General features: G+C 41.8%; 1 protein-coding gene across 2 annotated transcripts in view; it reads right to left on the bottom strand.

Annotated features, from left to right (window-relative positions):
• The window catches only part of LOC143141974 (fibroblast growth factor 14), a 78,998-nt gene extending 59,907 nt beyond the window's left edge, over positions 1–19,091 (bottom strand). For both annotated transcript variants that reach the window (XM_076302658.1, XM_076302659.1), the window contains exon 1: positions 18,600–19,091. In XM_076302658.1, the coding sequence (XP_076158773.1) occupies positions 18,600–19,062 (463 nt within the window). In that variant the 5' untranslated portion in view covers positions 19,063–19,091. The remainder of the gene's footprint in view (positions 1–18,599) is intronic.
• Between the last annotated feature and the right edge of the window lie 2,060 nt (positions 19,092–21,151).

Below are 21,151 nucleotides of genomic sequence, written 5' to 3'. Positions count from 1 at the left end.
ATCTGAAAAAATAGCATATAGACTTGAGGCCAAACCAGGAAACCAAGTAAGCGATTCATTTAGAACAAGAGCACATCTTAGACTATCTGGTCTAGTGAGTTGCTCTGTCCAAACTTTTAGGATGAGAGGTTACAATTTAACCAGTATAATAACACTATTGTACCGAGGCCACAACTACGTGATAGTAGAGCATTGTAGTCAATGCCAAGTAATGTGATTGGGTCACGTGACACATCACAACAACACGTAATTGCCATGAAATGGTAGTGATGCAGTGGCAGCTTGGTAGCATGTGACGTGTGTTTCTCTGGCCATCCAGAGTTTATAACATGGCTATGTCAATCTTAATATGTTTGTCAGTCTTATTGAAGTCTTATTGCAGGCTTCATGTAAAGCAGTACTGTATCACTTTGAAAGTATGGATACCAATAAAGAATGATAAGACAGCCTAGAACTGCCTGCAAAGCAAATTTTAGGTTTAAGATTAAAGCTACTTTTATGGAGGACACTTTTGTCCAAAGCAACATTCAAAACATTTTATTGCATCACAATAGCATATTGTGGAAAATAAGTAATAACATTAATGGCCTATTTACAAAGCCCAACTAATATTGGCCCCACTATAGCTCAACCTACAGCAACATGCAAACCACTACAAGGGTCAAAATAGGGACTATCGACACATGCCCTGTGCTTTGGGTAAATATGTGTTAATGTTATAATGGATATATGTAAATGCGGTGAATGGCTCAAGCAGCCCAGATGAGGGCCAAGTATGGCGCACGTTCAGAGCATTATGGGAATTTGAGTTCTATTCATGTCCTTACTGACCTTCACAACTACCTGTCTGATGTCCTGGAGACATGTTACAGTAACTGCGAATAGCAGGGCGGTGTCCCCGGGAGGCCAGGCTAGCCGTCGCCTTCCATCAGTCCTGTCCATCTCTCAACCTTTCTCTCTCGGGCGCTCTCTCTTTCTGGCTCTCACACAAACACATTCACACACACACACACACACACACACACACACACACACACACACACACACACACACGTATGCATGTGTCCACACATATTCACTTACAAGCACAAGCACACATACACACATTCTCTCTCTCTCTCTCTCTCTCTCTCTCTCTCTCTCTCTCTCTCTTTCTTTCTCTCTGACACACACACAAACACAAACACACACTTCCTGTTGTGCTCTTGACACAGTTACAACCAAGCAGGCTGACACTATAAACTTGGCTTGACTGTAAGACGTCCCGTCATGCCTTTCTGCCACCCTCAGAAAACAGTGGGGCTCGTATCTCCAGAAAACAGTCTAGCTTTTTACCTCCCGAAAACAATCGAGCTCTGTATCTGACACAGTCCGACGTAATCTCTTTACGTTTAGCGACTGTAAGTGAGCATTGGTGTGTTTAATTACTTGTGAGGATCTCACTTCATTAATCACGGGGAAGGAGTTGAAACAGAGGTGCTGCACTCACAGTGCCGAGGGAGGAAAAGGTTAGCATCCCTGAATGCCGTGACGCTGTTGAATACAGATGAATAGCAAAAATAAGAAAGATGAGAGGAGAAAAACGGAAAATAAGGAAAGATACTAAGGCTTAGCGTGAGAAGAGAGTACAATGGGGTGTGTGCAGGTGGATGAGATGCAGGAAAGGGTGTGTGTGGGAGATTAAGGAGAAGTGCTAAAAACTGGGGGGAGGGGGGATCTCTCTCTCTCTTTCCCTCTCTCTCCTTCTCTTTCTCTATCTCTCCCTTTCTCTCTATCTCCTTCTCTTTCTCTATCTCTCCCTCTCTCTCTTACCCAGGTTTGCCACTAAACCATATTTGGAATACCCCCCAGGGCTGTAGTTAGAATTGAAAGGTAAACACTACAAAACAACAAATAGCCTTTTAGAAGCATATTCAGAGCCTCTCTCTCCCTCTCCCTCTCTTCATTTCACACATACACACACACAAGACTTAATTTCACACACACACACACACACACACACACACAGGCTTAAACACACTTGCACAAACATTCCCACACACATAATGCTTTGATACTCTTTTATCTCAAAGCATCCAAAAATACTAATTTCATTAAGCGAGCATTCCAAATCCCATCAGATTAATCTCAAACCGGATTTTGCTTGGAAAGATTAAACCAAACTGTGCGCACAATCAGAAACATTGTATCCGCAGGAGTGACAGCGCAAACAAAAACGAACACATAAGGGAAAAGCAAGGCTGTCAATACCTACAGCATGTCTAAGTGGTTACAGGCTTATCCTCCTCAGTATCAGAATTACATACACTCAGCAAAATCATCAAAAACACCAGAGAGTGCAAAGCTGACTAAGGCTCAACCCTTCGCTTTGGGGCTACTGCTTTGCCTTTATCTTGTTGTGTTGTTTCCATATTAGTGAGAACAGTGGTGTAGTCTAGTTAGCTGTAGTGGATATACTGTGATGTATACTGTGAGCAACCCCAAATGTTACAGTAATACGTATCCTTGCGTATTTTAAGTGGGTATACTGAGATGGTAATGCTTTTTAAGTGGGTATACTGCATAGTCCTGCGTATCACGTAGACTACACCACTGAGAAGCATCCTATCTCTTTGCAGCAGAAATGACACAGGATTTTCTGTCTTCAGTCTGAAGAGGTAAAGTTGATCTCCCTCTGTTTATGTTACTACTGTATACAGGTGTTTTATTGAAGGAAAAAAAACAGTTTGGCCACCCTTTAAGACCAAAGGTTAGTTTCCCATATATGGACTAAGCGTAGTCCTAGACTAAAATAAATTGAGAAAAGCTAATCTGTGAATGGTAAATGGCCAAAAATGTGTTTGGGCCTTTATTTTATTTTATATTCACCACTTTATTTCTACCTTGACTAATGCAATATAAAGAGATCCCAAACATGTGTGCAGCCTGTGGGCCATAATAATTTCATACAAGACTTACTTTTCTAATATATTGCCTTCCATCAAATTCTCTTCAAATAAAGGCAGACCAAATATGTTTTATGTTAAGAACAAAACACCAAAGAACATCAAAGAAAAATGTGCTCAAAAGGTCTCCTGATAGGTCCAGTTATATCCACTGACTCTTGAACACACTCAAATCTCTGCTCTTTGAGTGAAATACTTTGGGTGGGTCTACTCTTCTGATGGAAAAACATTCAAGCAAATGTAGGCCAAAAAGTGTCCAAGACTGGGGAGAGTGAATCACATGAATTACACACAATTTCTGTCTTAAGAGTGCAGACTTCTTTCAAATACATAATTATATACACCCCTCAAAATATTTTTTTATAAAAATCGATTTTCTTTTTAAATTCGATCACTGAAACATAATCTGGCATAGGCTATGTCTAATGTCTCTAAATGATCTGGCATATGTGTGTGTGTGTGTGTATAGCATAGGCTATGTCCAATGTCTCTAAACTTTATCCAGCTGCCGATGGGCAACAAACATAAGCAGGATCTGATGCCAAAAGTAATGGAGGTTATTAATGAGGTCATCCATAAGCATAGAGGCTTATGGTCGGTTCATGCCACCTCGGAATATCAGGAACCGCCTCCGTGGTCATGAATGTGTGAAAAACATGGATGCCAAAGGTTATAGTGTGTAAATAAACTGTATTTGCTTAAAGATATGGTGAAAGACGCTTGTGAAAGAAGGATATGCAGATTTCAATCAAAATCGATTAAAATCGTAAATCGGGTTTTATGTGAAAAAAACTGAGTTTTATTTTTTTAGGCCATATCGCCCAGCCCTACCACAAAATACATTATATACAAATGAAAATGCTTTCAGATTCTTACATTTATGGCACAATAATCTGATATTTTACTGTACTGTACAATGCAGTTTCATATTTAGCGACGCAAAAAATATGCGCAAATTTGTTCAAAACTGCTGCATTAAAGTTAACTCTGCTAAGGTCTTATCAGAATATAGTACATTGAGGAGACTAAACTAGGTTAAGTTATGCAATCAAGCAGTATCTCAAAGCTAACGTTAGAATACTGTTTGGATGTCGAGTTTAGCATGCTTACTTACAGCTGCTTGTCAATTTCGTTAATTATGCAGGGCTCATTTTATTGACTCTGACACTGAATGTTTGCAAAATCCCGATGTAAATGGAAAAGTGTTTTCCAAGACTCAAAAGTGCTTGTCCCAAGGAGAAGTACGAACCGTTATTTGAACCAACTACGTTATGAATTGCATCCACACATATGCAGTTCCCTCACGAACGTCTTAAAGTGACAGGCACTCAATTAGACCTATACACTACTGAACTATTGAATGCTACCTCTGACTAAGAATGCATTACTTTGCACTTGTATAGTCTTTTATTTTGGAATTTTCAGAGCAATAAACATATATTGCAATGTTAGAGATTCATGTTTTTTCATTCAGATATGTAAATCAACATGTATAAATTGCTATTAGTCAATTAATGGGGAGATAATCGATAATTGAATCGAAATCGAATCAGACTGAAAAAATGAATCATTAGATTAATCGATGCATCGAAAAAATAATCGCTAGATTAATCATTTAAAAAATAATCCTGTATCCCAGCCCTAATTTAGAGTACAATGCAATTTTCTCATGTCCAAAAATACTGCATTCCTGCACATGCACAGTACTGAAATCTTCTTCAAAAACTGCAGTTATTTTTTGTAAGGGATTATCAAACACTAAACAACAACAAACTTGATGTGATCACCAGGAAGAGGCATACTTGTAGAGGCATGTACTTTGTAGCTGCATTACAGTGGGGCAGTGAATCCAGATGGATGGAGAATGTGCAGCTCTTTCCTTTTCCTTGAACAGTTATAAAAATGCTTTCAAAGAAACAAACAAAAGCAAGTAAACAAAGACACAAACAATCGCCAAGCAGTCCTCAATAGTGATTTAATTTTCCAACACAGACAAGAGCTACAGTACAACTGCTGTAAAGCGAATGTAACCTGCATTGTGTTCAGTCCTGCACCCATCCGGACTCCTCTCCGGAAATATATATTAAGAGTTTGATTCCAAAACGATATCCTCCATTTTAATGAACTCATTCATAAATCTTTTTTTTTTTTTTTTTTTGTTGTCCAAGTAATTTCAGTGGAACTGTAATTGGGTATATGTTATTTGATTTATTTTTCTCAATCAAAACAACTCAACTGCACTCTCTCTTACTACTGGACCAAAGCCTCTCTGTTCAAAACACGCTCATGTATGGTATGGTCATTGCTAAAAGATTGATATTAAGACTGTGGAAGTCAGAATCTGTTCCAACATTTAAGGATTGGCTGTCAGAACTGACAGGTGTATTACATCTGGAGAGACTCAGATATGACTTGTCAAACAGACTAAAAACATTCCATAGGATCTGGCAACCCATCCTAGACCACCTTACCGAGGATGATAGTGACTGCAGTCAAGAATGAATGTACCATTTACCTCTTTTTTTGTGTGTGAATACCGATACCTTTGATGCACAACTGTACTGTTATTTTTCATACTCACCCAGCACTGTTTTGTTTTGTTTTGTTATGTTTTGTTCTGTGTATGTGTATTGCTGTTTTTCTCTCTCTTTTTCTTTTGTATTGCTTTATCTTTTGCAAAAAATCTGAATAAATATATAATTGAAAAAAAAAAAACCAACACAACTGCAATTTTAATGATATTACCTGAAATACACAATTAAATAACACAATTAAATGACGTATTAATGTTTTCATGGATATCAAAAATAAAACAATCACTTAACAACACACATCATGTGATGGCACATCCCATCGTCATACATATCAGACACAGCAAGGCTGTGAGATGGCCATTGTCCTCCTCTCGATCTCAGTGAGGTCAGTGAGCCAAGCAGCTGTCTATCCATCCATTCTTCCATCCAACCCACCCTGGACCCAACACCCCCAGCCCCCTGACAGGTGGAGCTGTAGCCACCGGTCATCTCCAACACCTCCAGGCCAGACTCAAAGGCTCTCACTTCAAAAGGGTCCCCCAGACAAGAGGACTTCAGCCTGACGCCCAGCTTATCATACACCTCAGGCTGCCTGACGACTGTGTGTGTGTGTGTGTGTGTGTGTGTGTGTGTGAGAGAGAGAGAAAGAGAGGGAGGGATAGAGAGAAAGAAAGTAAGAAAGAAAGAGTGTGTATCAGTGTGTCTATGGGTGTGAGTGTGTTTGTGTGCTGGAGTGAGTGAGTGTGTGTGTGTGTGTGTGTGTGTGTGTGTGTGTGTGTGTGTGTGTGTGTGTGTGTGTGTGTGTGTGTGTGTGAGAGAGAGAGAGTGTGTGTGTGTGTGTGTGTGTGTGTGTGTGTACTTATATGTGTGAGTGTGTGACAAATGCCTTCTGCAGTGTGGTTCAACTCACACCAAAAACACAATAATAACAAAAACAAACTCAGGAGTCTCATAAATCTCTACACTTTGGACATGCCACTAAAAATGGCAGTGCTCTTAAAAGGCCATAATTCAAGCCTGAGTCTGAACAAAAAACACCCAACAAAAGCCCAATGTCATCTAACAGCATCGGCCCATTAAATAGCAGCACAGATCTGATATTATGCATTCTTACTAGAAAGGTTAATCAAACATGCTATGTCTCATACGCATCAGCTTTAAGTATAAGCCTACAAACTAAGTTACATGCACATCAAATAAGTCTAGAATAATAAATCCTATAAACGGGGCAAAAGACCATTTAGAAATAATGCTCTTGACCTACAGTAAGTGCATACTATCATTGATTTAATAGCACCAGTTCCTATAATTGAATGGGGTGTAGTGAAAGACCAAAGATGTATCCTTATTGAAAACTTTATAATAAGAACTGTGCCATTCTGTAAAGTATATCACAATGCTGTTATGATCGCTGACCTACCTGGCAGCTCTTTACCAAGAGCCTTACAAATCCGCCTGTCGATAATCTGGACCAACCTGTCTATATCCATGAGGACGAGGACTCAACACATCTTGGAGACTCTATGGCAGGACTTACACTCAACATCCCTTACAAATGTCGGAGGCCACACCCCATATTGGAGTTATAAATATCTCCAATTGACTCACAGTTTCAAAGAAGGAATTGTTCTAGGACAAGTCATGATGACCAGAAGCCTACTAGTGAACTGTGAGTGAAACTGTTGTTCTTTTTCATTGTAATTTTACTAATTGAAAAAAAATCCACTAACTTAACTAACTTTTTGTACTCAATAATTACAATCACCTCAGTCTAAGCAAACACTATCATGTTTATGACAAATCTGACAATCTTATTGACAGAGCAATCACAGATGATTAAAGGTACACTATGCAAGATTTTCACCTTAATATAACCTTTACGAAGCCAATTTGGTGGTAAACGAACTTGTAATAGGAGAATCATTCACCTAGCATATCCATACAGCACAGCCGTAGCGAGTCGCTAACAAGATAACCAGCAATGCAACTTCAAGAATAGAATCCCGAAGAGATCTCGCGAGAATCGTGACACATTACTTTGTCAGTAGATATAGCTCTTTGGAGATCGTTTTTGCCTGTTGCTATTTCTTCACCTCCACAACAAAATAATTTCCATTGTGTGCAAGGGGAACAAGCCACGAGAAGTAAGCTATTTAGGCTACAAAGGCAGTGTAAAATATAAATATATCATGACTCTAGGGGGGCCTCTACAGTCTCCATAAATACCTGAACCTGCATAGTATTCATGGGTTTCATCAGGTCCCTTTCCACAGGTGTATTAATCAAGCACCATGCAGTCTGTATTCATAATCTAGGTGCTTGATTTTATACACCTGTGGAAAGGGACCTGATGAAACCCATGAATACCTGGTTTATCTATCATTCCTCCTTAAAGTCCGTTGACACTGACAACTCCAGGCCTGGCATTTTTCATTCCAAAAGCTTCATGCTGAAGCTGGCTACCTTAAAATATCTTTTTTTTTTTATTTCTTGTTACTGGGGGTACAAACAGCTTGAATTCTGTGAAGTATCAAGTGCTGTTTGCCCATTCATATTCTCTGAAGAAACGATATGTTCCCTGAAATACAGTTCATGTTAATCTCAAGTGTGCGTAAGTGCAGAAAGAGCTATGTCAGCATCAAGAGGCCCAGTTGAGATCATGGAATGTCCTTTGAAGTACACTGATTAGATAGGTTCTCCTTATGCATACAAACTAGTGCTGGTGGCACATACGGCACACAACTCACTGTATATACAGCTTAGTAACAGTCTACAATCAAACAACAGCAACAAAAATCAATGGATCCATATGGTTAAGTCCAACATAGCGAAATCAAGCTGGCATGGGGACATACCAACTCTTGAGAGTCAAGCCAACCATTGGCATCTTTATAAGGGTGAATGAATGAATGAATGAATGAATGAATGAATGAATGAATGAATGACATTAGGCATGCTCTAAGAAAAGAGCCAATTCCTAACACTCCATAGTTCTTTCCAGTGGAAAACAGGAAATCACAATTAGCGCAGCCAGAAAATGTAGGCCACGCCGTGGATTGTTGTGTTGTTATCACCACAGGAGGAGGAGGAAGAAGAGGGGGAAAGGAGGGGAGGGGAGGGGTGCCTTTTTTATTGCGGCGCAAGAGGGGATTGGATCATGGGCTGACTGCAGATTGCAGCGGAGAAATAAAGAGAGAGAGAGAGAGAGAGAGAGAGAGAGAGAGAGAGAGAGGAAAGGCATGAAAACAAAAAAGAAGAAAAAAACACAGACAGGAGCCACGCAGTGTCTGCATCACTTTGAAGCTTCAGTTTCTCAGACCTTCGTTTCTAACATGACTAGAGCACTTGGACTAAATTTAACCCCCGACGGCACATCTATATCCCCCCTGTTCATCGAACCGACCCAACACACGGGTGAGAAAGAGTGGAAGGACGAGGAGGGGAGAAGAGTTGATTCAACACCCTCGTCTTGTGAGGTGTTATTTAGCGAAATGCCAAAGGAAATTACTACTGTATACTACACAAGCATCAGCACTGAACACCACAGACATGCCATCTGACTACGTACAAGAAAAAAAAAAAAACATCCAGAAAAATCATGATTTTTCTCGAGTGAAATGTGATACAAAGGAGAATATCTCTTAGATATTATGTTTCAAACATGTGATAAGAATGTATAAAAATGGTCATGGTTTAACACACTCTCACTGTTTTCACAGTTCTACAGCTGCACTGCTTCTCTGTTAAACTGCAATAGACACTATTCCTCAGCAGTGCCAGGGATTCTGAAAAAAAGGTGCAAAAACAATGCAAAAATCAATAAAAACCTTTGTATTGTCATAATGAGTAACCATGAGGCACTAGAGGATATAGAGTCTGACATAAAAGGCAAACTATCGCTCGCTCGCCCCTTCTCCCTTTCACACACAAATGTACACACACATACACTCACACCGATAGATAGACATACACTGACATACACATACAGCTAAATACATTAACACACACATATACACACACACACAGAGTGAGGGAGATAGAGAGAGAGAGAGAGAGAGAGATGCACACACACCTACACAGACACAAACACACACACACACTTACACACACACACACATACACACACACAGAGGGTAAGCTTCTATTGTTACAGACGCCGATATCCTGCAGGCTTCAGCATGGCTACAAAGAGAGAGGAGTTCAGGAGGCAGGAAGGGTGAAGAAGAGGTAGGAGGATGAAGGAGCTTCACCTAACAGCCTCTGACAGGTGACCACTTCACAAGAGATCCTTGCCTGATTGGACACAGACGTCTCCAGTTTAACATGACTCAACTCTCAGCTCTCTCTCGCACACCCTGGGCCAATATGCAGAGGTACAAAAACTATGGTTTCACTTTTACAAATGGAAAAGGAAAAGTGGTGATGTCCAGTGATCCATCTCACAGGATGGGAGTCTCAGGAAGAATGAAAAGTTCATGCAGAAAAAAGGCTATGGGCTCTGTGCACAAGCTTACTTGAGGTCGGCAAACCAGTTTCCTGTTCGTTGACATGGCTGTCAACAAGCACCTGAAGATAAGTGCTTTAGTTGTACCAAAACGTAGGAAATACAACGTACGCAAGTCTTAATGTCCGTGGGCGGCTCTAAGGCTTCAAGTCGTTATTAAAAAACGATTTTAGCTTCCACCTTTTTCCTAAAAACGCCAGCCTACGTGCAGTGGCTGCGGAGGGAAGGATTTTCGGTGAGCACACATTTTGGTGCAATTGAATTAGTTCTCTTCAGGTGCTTGTTAACAGCAGTGCACAGAGCCCATACCCTAATATCAGCTGACTCTGCCCTGAACTGGTATGCCTTCTCAACAGACAGGTTAAGTTGGAGTCACTTATATATCATAGATTTCATAGATTAAACTTCTGAACTACCTACTGACATTTTTGCTTTGTGGTGATAAGGTTTTATCCACTTCCCAGTAGAATTGAAACACACCTTTGATATCAACATTACCTTTAAATATGCCTTATTTCACCCAACAGAGTTCACTTATTCACACTGTAGAGAAAACGCAATGAGTTGGTCCTCCAGTGTGCAGGCGGTGCAGCCTACTCTTGAAAGGAACACACACACACACACACACACACAGACACACACACACACACTAACCCGAGGCTACCTGACTCTATCCGTCCTAAGTGCACAGTCAGTAAAACTCTGCATCTCTCCCCATTTACCTCCTCCGCCTCTCTTTCTGGTCTGAAACAAGATGACCAGGTGTAATGCGACAGCGTTCCGTGAGGAAACGCGAGGCTAAGTACAGTCCAGACCAGACTGTCAACACTAAGAGAGGTCGGGACGTTTCCATCACAAAAGTTTGCCTCAAGTAGTGCAAAAAGCACAGAAAATTAGTAATTTTGGCCCAAGCAGCCCTACTTACGACTCACAGAACTTTAAATGGGCTTGGAAGCAGCACAGCGCAGCACAAACAACTTACAAATAGCATGGAACATAAATCACATGGATACCTGACAGACAGGTACATGAACACACACACACACACACACTAACACACACACACACACACACACACACACACACACACACACAAACTCCTTTGACTTGAAAGCCGTTGCTTTATTCCATGGCAAAGAGCAGGCACTCGAAGCACTCGAAGCAGGGTGATGAAGAAGGATGCATTTAAAAGCCCTTATTTTAATGGCTACATAGATTAAAAAGCCAACATGTTTCGACCAGACAACTTGGTCTTTTTCAGGGCTTAACATTACTAAAAAATACTTATCAAATGAAAACCTCTTATTTAACCTAAACCTGGGTTGAGTTTATAAAATCAAAATCTGACATTGACAACAAGAAAATCTTTGCTGATATCCAACATGCTTGCAGATAATTCTTCACTGCTGAGAGAGAACATTGTGTTGCTTGCGTTAAGACCAACACTAAAATTTAAACATTGCCCAAATTACACGCTTTCAAACACAACAGACACTCCCTCTAAACACAGGGTAAGCAGACTGGTTAACTGCATCAGATTTGTCCTCACAGCCAGCAGACACAACGGTATGGCTGGGCCATGTATACTAGTGTATCTCTCTTCTGCAGCACACAATTTCTATTTTTGTGTTTAATTGAACATTCTTACTAAATATCTTTAAAAATGTGTACATAACCTGTACCTATACCTGTAGGCCTACTGTATTTCACTGTCAAAATAACAATGTTGATGTAACCAAACATTTGGGCACTAAAACATTTTCACGAGAGTGAGAAGCACATAATAATGATTGAAACTCAGAATTGGGTTAAAGATTGCACAGGAAGTCACATATGCTTATGTTCCTGTTGATATTTACATTTATTAGCAGACACTTTTGTCAAAAACAAAGCACGTTATATTTTAACCAAATGAAGGACCAAATGAAACACACCAGAGAGGTACAGTAGCTCACCCTTCCCTTCAGTATTCCCAGAGAAACTCCATGCATGTTTTCATTTTTGTTTCCAGTTTTCAGACCCTGTGCTGCTTAAACCTTAAAGGAGTACTGTCACACCGGTGTGACGGGAATGTTGGGAAATAAACATTCTAAAGAATATCTGGGTTCATTGAATTCAACATAGAATTTTAGAACCTTCAATTGTTGCGGAACTTAGTATGTTCAAAAACCTACACCTTTAAGGGCTAAAGAGACAGCCTTGTCAAACATATTCCAAACTATTTTGTTAAAAAATATGATCTTGCCAGAATATCTGAGGTGCTTTGAAAAGTGTTATATAAATGCAATGTGTTGGCGTTGTTGTTATTGTTGTTGTTATTGTTGTTGTTGTTGTTGATGAATAACTCTTTGTCCACCCACAATCCTGGGTGACCCAACAGTTATGGGCTCCCTGTTCAGTATGACTAAATACTTAGTGCCCACTCCCTTCCAGTCCACGTCCGTGCCAGGCCCATCTGCTATCTGTCTGACTCTCCATATTAATTTAGGCCAGCACCCTCTCCCTCTCCATGTCAGTGACCTGAAAGGGTGTATGTGACCTCGAACTGATTACCTCTCGTGCGCGGCAAGCCCTGTTCCACAGCGGGTCAATAACACATTGAGAGCGAGAGCAAAACACATACACACACACACACACACACACACACACACACACACCCGTCCCGTCCCCCGAAGCATGGAGCGCACAGAGACACATACCCCCACAGCTCTATTTGTTTGCTCTGCACTCAAGAGCAGAGAGTTAGATGAGACTAAGAGAGTTAGATGAGACTAAGAGAAACTGAGAGAGTTACATGAGACTAAGAGAGTTAGATGAGACTAAGAGAGACTAAGAGAGTTAGATGAGACTAAGAGAGTTAGATGAGACTAAGAGAGACTGAGAGAGTTAGATGAGACTAAGAGAGTTAGATGAGACTAAGAGAGACTGAGAGAGTTAGATGAGACTAAGAGAGTTAGATGAGACTAAGAGAGACTGAGAGAGTTAGATGAGACTAAGAGAGTTAGATGAGACTAAGAGAGACTGAGAGAGTTAGATGAGACTAAGAGAGTTAGATGAGACTAACCACATGAGCTCTTAATGTAGACAATTTTCAGACCCATCATAAAATGTACCTCATTAGCTTTTAATTCAGTTTTCATATTCTATGTTTCTATTATCTTTCTTTTGTGCTTGTATTTTAGGCATTCACATTTTTATTAGGGGGGGAGGATAAATGTTAAGAAATGCAATTCGCAAACGTCTGCAAACTATTTTCTGTTTGCCTTAAGTTCTCTTTGAACATTACAAACACCCGCAAACAATTGAGAAAGAGTTCTACGCAAACACACATGGGGACCGGATGAATGGTTACCGTTGAAATGGAACATTTACACAAAATTGTTGAGCTACAAATGTTTGCCTGAGACAGATACACAAAAGGATACACAGAAGAATGGTGAAAGAAAATGTACAGGGGTATTAATATTTTTTTTTTAAATCACATAATTTCAATTCCATTGTGGTTAAAAAAAAAGTCTTATTCTTTACAGCAACTGCTTCTGTCCAGCTTCAGAGATGTTACAAACTCTTCCAAGGGTGAAACATTTTCTGCCCTTTTCTGTTTTTAAAGCTACACGTAAATTGTTTACGTCAGCTTAAGCGAAGCCTGTAAGGGTGACAGCAGAGTGCCTGTTATGGTGAAGGAGGGGGGGGTAGATAGATGCCTAGAGAGGATGAAATACTCCCGCAGGCAATATTCCCCTCTCGACAGTTTTTGAAAACTGTACTATCAAGGGCTCACATAACAACTCATCCACAGATGAGGGTTCAACAGCCCTGAAATGAGATCAGCATAGGCTCTCCTCACGGCAAACCCAAACTCATTCTGCTATCGGCGTCTGTTTAGAGTGACATTTTAGAAGCTAAGGGAAGTAAAAAGGGAGAAAACAAATCCGTAGATGAATATTGATCTGTGACTAATTGATCTTTTTCTGATCAAATTGATTGTTTTGCTTTTACAGAGGAAATGCCTGTTTCAGTACCAGCCTGCTGAGACTGGTTTGCCTGTCTTTGGAAATGAAAACACTGGGGCCGTCAATACAGGATGTCTGCCTGTAGGGAAATTTACTGAGAAATTCCTCTCGACAGATTGTGTATTCACATTGTGTATTCGCTGTATTGAACCAAACTGGATATCTCTCACTATTGGTAACAGTAGACACAATGTGCTAACCTCTACAATTCAAGGCCCGTGCTGGGAGAGAATGATCAGATGAAAGCTGAGGACTGTCCTTCACCAATCAAGGGTTGACTCATTGATTAAAAGTGAAAGGCTGTTTGACGCCAGCGAGGATGGATGGCACTTTAATGATGTTAAATCTTGACCTCTCGCTCAGCGCTTGCGTTTTATCTAAAGCCAGGCTTACACTGTCATCAGATGACTTCTCAAAATGACCCTCATTTATGAAACGAACGTATGACCTACAACAGGTGTAAGAAAGACATACACTCATCTCCACGCAAATCATGGCATTTATCAATTTGAACGTGAGCGGTGGCTATGCTCGAATCTTACGTCACCTCTCAACTCATGAATACAAGTTTTTGAGACGGCATAGCACAGTGCAGCAGTAAATCGGCAGAGTAGTAAATCGGAAAGTTGAAGAGTTGAATTCATGGAATATCTTGGACCTAAGACTTTTCCTGCACATATAGAGCCATATGTGGAGAGAGTTCCTTTTACTTTGCCAAACCAGCCATGCAACTTCAACAACGGCGGCCCAACCAATCTTGCGAGAATTGTGAAACATTACCTTGTCAGTAAATAAAACTCTTTGGAGATAGTTTTTGCCTGTTGTTAATCCCCCACCTCCACAACAAAAGCATTTTCATTGCGTACAGGGTGGATAAGTCACAAGAAGTTTGCTATTTACAACAGCAGAGTACAATATAAATATATCGCGACTCTAAGGGGAGCTCTACTGTCGCCAAAAATCCCTAAAACTGCATAGTGTACCTTTAACAAGGTTCGGCTGGCCTTGCAACGTCACTTGGGCTATTTCCAGGTCAGAAATGTTTCTCTTTTGGACGTATTATGCACCTTTATATCGTTAATTCTAGGGTCTAATGCCCCCAGACCTAGCATTGTAGCTCACTGGGAGCACTGACCATTAGCTGCAGCTACTCCAGTTCGGTAGCACCGATTTTGGTTGTGTTTTTTCCTATCGACAGTAGGCGACGTCTAGCGATCAAGGTCCATGTAAAATCGATTTCTCCTTTAAGTTTAATTTCACCACTGGTAGCACCCCTTGGAAATACATATTCGTTGAGCAGTGGATATTCCCTGGTCTCAGTTAGCAAACTCTCACTTTGTTGTGTGGTGAGTGACAGACGAGACTGCTACCCAATATACAGTATTATAACTCTTCTTACTGCTTTGTACAGAAATGAGCTGCTATCTGAGTTGCCTAGCATGGCTGTGGCATAAATCAATCAGTCCACTGCTCCACAAGTCTCAAACCCATCATTTAGGAGACTGCACACCAGCGAAATACTGCATCACTGAAGCTAGCACTAGCAGTTGTGACTGTTTTGCTATGAGAGAACCACTTGGTGACTTTTCAGTGATATTGTATAAGGCAGCCTGACACGTGGCAGCTCTAAGTAAATTGCGTACATGTGTTCATTCTTCTCCTCACTTCCAATCCAGGTCAGGGGACCAGCACCTGTGCCATAGGCTGTCCACAAAGCGTGGGCCCATCATGGCATTTCAGACAGACCTTTAGTGAAACTGGAAGTGCACGTCACACCACAGAGTTGAAGGACTTTAGTGGAACACATTCTAAGTAAATGCTGCACGTGGAAAAGCTACTGTAACATTGTCCCGGACACACACACAGACATACGTAGAAACACTCACGCATGCATGTGAACGAGCTCACACACACGCCACACACAAATGGCTTTACGCTACTACACATCTCACTACTATCTGCAACTTGAATTCAGAAATTGCATGACTTGACAAACATATAAACATAATATCAAAAATAGGTCTACATAATGACAATGATGCTGCTGATGCTGTGGGATTACCCTACTGCAGAGGCAATTGAAGACATACAGTACCTTCAAATGACGAAAGTGAGAGTAACTACCACCTATGCAACTGTGCTACAACCAAAACATTTCTCTTGTCTTCTTTGGGATTGTTATGGTATTGGAAAGGCTCAGCATGCTTGAACTCTGCAGAAAGGAGTGTTTGACTTTTGTCCTCATTACATACTTAAAGGTTCCACAAGAGAGCACATGACAGATGTGCAGAGGGAGTCTTTATCTTGCGTACCAGATTTAGAATAGCCTCGACTCCACAAGTCTAATGTGAGCAGTGATGCCTCTCGTTGGACAGTGCACTCATTTTCACCCAAACTACAAACACACACGTGCATACCATGAGCACAAACACACACACACACACACACACACACACACACACACACACACACACACACAATAAAACAAATGGCTCTACAAAAACCCTGCATACCTTCTATACCTTGCATTCTCATTCTTATACCTTTGCTATGTGCAGACATTACAGATACACACACACACACACACACGCGCACGGACACACACAGATTTACATGTATTGATTTAGGAGACACTTTTATTCAAAGTGACTTACAACAATGAGGAATAACATTAAAGCTACATTGCAGAGGAGACCTCGGGTAACAATTGATACTACAACAATAAATACTACCACCAGAGGATGAGAGTGGAGAACACACACACACACACACACACACACACACACACACACAGGAAGAGCAGGTCTCTGTTGTGGTTATGACATAATGTGGCCTGACTGAGTCATATTGTACCACCACTGTCTTCCAAATAGGTAGCTCAGTCAACCGCATATCTTGCTGTCTGTTCATGAATTAACTTTCACTTTCATTGTGCTGACTAGTCACTGCAGTCTGTACAGTGGCTGAAGCTTGCCACAGTTTTGACAGTTATGCAAACAAGGTATTTACATAAAACAACAGTGCAGTCACTGGCAGTGTGCTTTCCATCACAGTTAATGCTGATCTCATTAACCTCTGTGGCAGTCAAAGTGGCACCAGAGAGTAGAGGGGAGATGGGAAAAGCTTTGGCCCAGACCTGGCCCAGGTATGCGCCAGGTCAGGGCCCAAATGAGCCATCACTTACGTGAGCACAAAACTACAGAAAAAGACAACAACAAGGGGTGCTGGTAACAGTCCACTGGTGGTCGAATGGCCTTATGTGTAGCTTACTTATAAACAGAGCTGGTTTCCCTGGATGAGAGTGCCAACAACCAAGCCCCATACATGTGCACTGAGTGCAGAATACTGCCGCTACTCTGGGTTCCATTTCACCACGGTAATGGTAAACCCCCACTGAGCTACTTGTGGAAGTTAGCGATTTCACTGCAGCACATTCTGACCAGGGGGGAGCTTCCGCAGAAACGGACTCAGCATCCACACACACATACAGAGAGAGAGAGAGAGAGAGAGAGCCCGACGCAGCTTTCCCTCAACATCCATCTGTCCACCAGAGCCGTTCATATGCGGCATGGGACCCTCTCCTTGCTTTCCTGAATTCATTCTTATTTACAATTTGAACGAATAACGACCTGGATAGACAAAAAAATGTGGGGGTCTGGTTTGTCGCTCGGTGATCTCCCGGCGTCAGCTGTGCTGGAGAAGCTATGATCTCCTCCACTGCAGTGCCAACGTCGAATGGGGAAGCAAGGCTTCTTATTTAGCAGCACGTCGCTTGGCCACATTAACTTAGAGCCTAATGAACAGTGTAGACTTAAAATTGATTTTGTAATCTAAACCCTCACCTTTTTTACCTTTTATCTGCGTTTGCATTTCAATAGCAACCTGTTAAGGCTATCTGTCTTGGCGACAATAGGGTAGGCTATAATTTAGAGATCACTTGCGATGCAGTTTTACGCATCAGCACTGTATTCCCTTATGTGTGTGCTTGTTATGAAGAACTGAAAGTATGCCATAGTATAGCACATGCATTTTAAATCAACCATTTGCATGTTGGAGAAAGCATGTTCCTGTATTATCGTTTACTTGTGTGACTATCAATTAACGTCAGTTAGGATGCAAAATATCAACAGATATCAACCGGCGGTCTAGTCCTATTGAAGTCAAAGGGATAATGCGTGTGTTGCCTGTGCCATAGTCTACTGTAGACAGTCTGTAACCCCGAAGTGTTGCAGAAGTGCTACTGCAGCAACCCAGCACTAAAAACCTGAATGGGAAGAGCCACACAAAAAATGAATACCGCATTCCACCGTCTGGAGTCAAGAGTTAAACATATGTACCGAAACCATGCACCCAACCGCACAAAAAAGTTGGGCGATCTGATCATGCGGCTACGGTAGAGAGGGGCTCTTTATTCGTTGCCATGATATGCTGCGCCCTGGCTCGCCAACAGTGGCTCAGCGATGATAACTTATTCCCCCTTTTCTCCCCCCTCCCCCCCATGCGCTCACTTGCTGCACAAATGCGATTGCAGATCTAACACCATCACCGTAAGCATTGTACAATAGTGCAGTCACAGGAGGCAAACAACACACGGGGGTCTTACCAGTTGGGTTCTTGTTTTTCTTAAGACTCTTGCCACAAAGACACTGCAGCATATGCGATCCTTTGCTGAAAATGTTCCAAAGAAACCACATTGATTTGGGCGAAGAGCAACCCAGCAGCCTAGACACCCTCATAGAGAAGAGCTCTTTGCGGTTGCATAATAGCCCAATTGGATCAGTTCTCCTGGCCGGAGCTACCACTTGTACCATAGAAAATAACTGGTGAAACCCGGGGTCCGCTGCGCTTTCCTTCACGTGGAGAAATATTTCGTTGCACTTTATGATGAAGGTTATGTTATTATCCGGCAGGTTACCAATAGTGCCTCCTCCCCGGGTTATCAGTAACCAAAATATACTGTTTAAATCGCATTTGTCGCACGGTTGTGTGTGTGTGGCCGACAAACACACAGAACTAGCGGGATAACGGTAAAACGCGAGGGATTTCAGAGCAGAAAACCATTGCATATTAGTTCGTCGCTCCGTGGAAAGGGTGGATCTGCACAGCGTCGAGAGCCAGAGGAGGATGCATCCTATACAGAGACAGCTACTGTTGTACCAACTAAACACATAGCCAAAATCAAGTCGCGTCACGTTGGTATTCTTTAAAACCGGGCACAGATCAATTTTCAGCTGCTGACGTCTTCATTTTCAAACTGCATGGCTCTTTTGAAAATTCCGGGTGTCAGTATTCCGCCAGACTTAAGTTTGTTTTCCTTATGCGGTCCTCGCGGCTCTCTTTTATGTGTATGATGTGGCTTTGCCAACGACCCTTCTCTAAAAGAGTTGTGCGTCCGGTAAAAATACATCAACGTAGCACTGGACCTGTGCGTTGGAAACAGATGTAGGAGGAGGGGTTGAGACGAAAGATTGCCTTCCCATTACGTAGACACGTGGTTGGCACACCGTCACGAGTGAGATGCCCATAACATATGAGTAGAGACAGACAAAATATTGTGAAAGCGCAGGATTTCTCTCCTGTGTAATTGACGTGGTCAGCGATATCACAGCATTGCGATTTCCTCCAGCATCCTGGAATTCCTCAAAGAGCGAACGCTGTGTGATTCCAGCTGTTTTCCAGAGCAACAGCTGCAATTCTATCCCTAAGGAGGACGACTGTCTGCCAAGCCAACGAAACTTAGACGTGTTCGCGGTGGGTGCCCGTCGACAAAAATCAACAAGTTATCACCGCTTCCCGCAGATTTGTTGTCTTACTGCATTATGCTATGCACAGACAGAGCCCGATTTCTGCCCATCAGGGCACCTGCGGGTTCCTTCCGGCGGTCATTGGCTACGCTATCCACCTCGCTGTGGCGGTGGGCCGGCCAACTCCAGGGAATATAACGATGAAAGAAGGCTAGGCTATCTGCAGCTTACTGTTGCAATACTGTTGTTGCATTGTCGCAAGTGTTGTTGGAAGTGTTGTGTCATTAGTCTCCTCGAAAATTATGTCGTGGTGGACTGCTCTACAGGTTTTAGATTAAATACTACGTTTGACCTAATTGTTGTGAAAATATATTTCAGTTTTTTTATTTTTATTAAACTGTTCAGGTATATGTCTCATTGGCATGATATGCTAATGCCTCTTATAATGACCTATCATTATAAGACTCCTACAGGCAGAATGCTCAGAGAAGACCATTTGAAGCTACACATTTGTGGTGGTTAGTGAGGTCCACACTTCACTGCATGTAAAGGGCTTTGGGTAAAGGCAATGTGGCAAAGTGATGCTGACATTTTTGAAGTCAAACGTGTCATTCACTTTCACATAATGAAGAATACTACAGTATTTATTCTGAAGATCCATCTATTCATTTGTTTGTGATTTTCTCTTGAAAAGGCCAAAGCTCTGTGGTATCACAGCAATGTCTGCAGAGGCTCTCCACAACGGTGTGGGAGGCTGTTAGAACAAGGTCAAAGCATTTTCTGAAAGCAAGAAAATAATTTCTATGCACATTCTCTCTCTCTCTCTCTCACTCTCTCTCTCACACACACACACACCCCAACATTGAAATCACTTATATAAGTATAAGTATATAAGTATATATACTCTTTTGATCCCGTGAGGGAAATTTGGTCTCTGCATTTATCCCAATCCGTGAATTAGTGAAACACACTCAGCACACAGTGAACACACAGTGAGGTGAAGCACACACTAATCTCGGCGCAGTGAGCTGCCTGCTACAACAGCGGCACTCGGGGAGCAGTGAGAGGGTTAGGTGCCTTGCTCAAGGGCACTTCAGCCGTGTCTACTGGTCGGGGTTCGAATCGGCAACCCTCCGGTTACAAGTCCGAAGCGCTAACCAGTAGGCCACGGCTGCCCCCAATATATTAATAATTATACCCTCAGGTATAAAGATGGGAATGACTGCAAATTACTGTACGTAAACATGAAAGAGGTTTCTTTAGAGGCTCCCCCTCACAGTGCACAGAGTGTAGAGACTGCTTTAGTCTCACCTCATATAACATAGCCTAATTTCCTCCAGAAACACATCCATCGATGTAGCTATACAGGCCTCAAAGCAGAGCAACTGCAATTTCAGTTACTAAAAGTATA

This window comes from Alosa pseudoharengus, unplaced genomic scaffold (genome assembly GCF_046254945.1).
Source record: "Alosa pseudoharengus isolate Yale_2024_CS ecotype anadromous, Long Island Sound unplaced genomic scaffold, YU_APseudo_1.1 YU_APseudo_1.1_scf_24, whole genome shotgun sequence".
Classification (NCBI taxonomy): Eukaryota; Metazoa; Chordata; class Actinopteri; order Clupeiformes; family Clupeidae; genus Alosa; species Alosa pseudoharengus.
The sequence above is the reverse complement of the archived record's forward strand: the minus strand, read 5'-3'. Positions and strand labels throughout refer to the sequence as shown.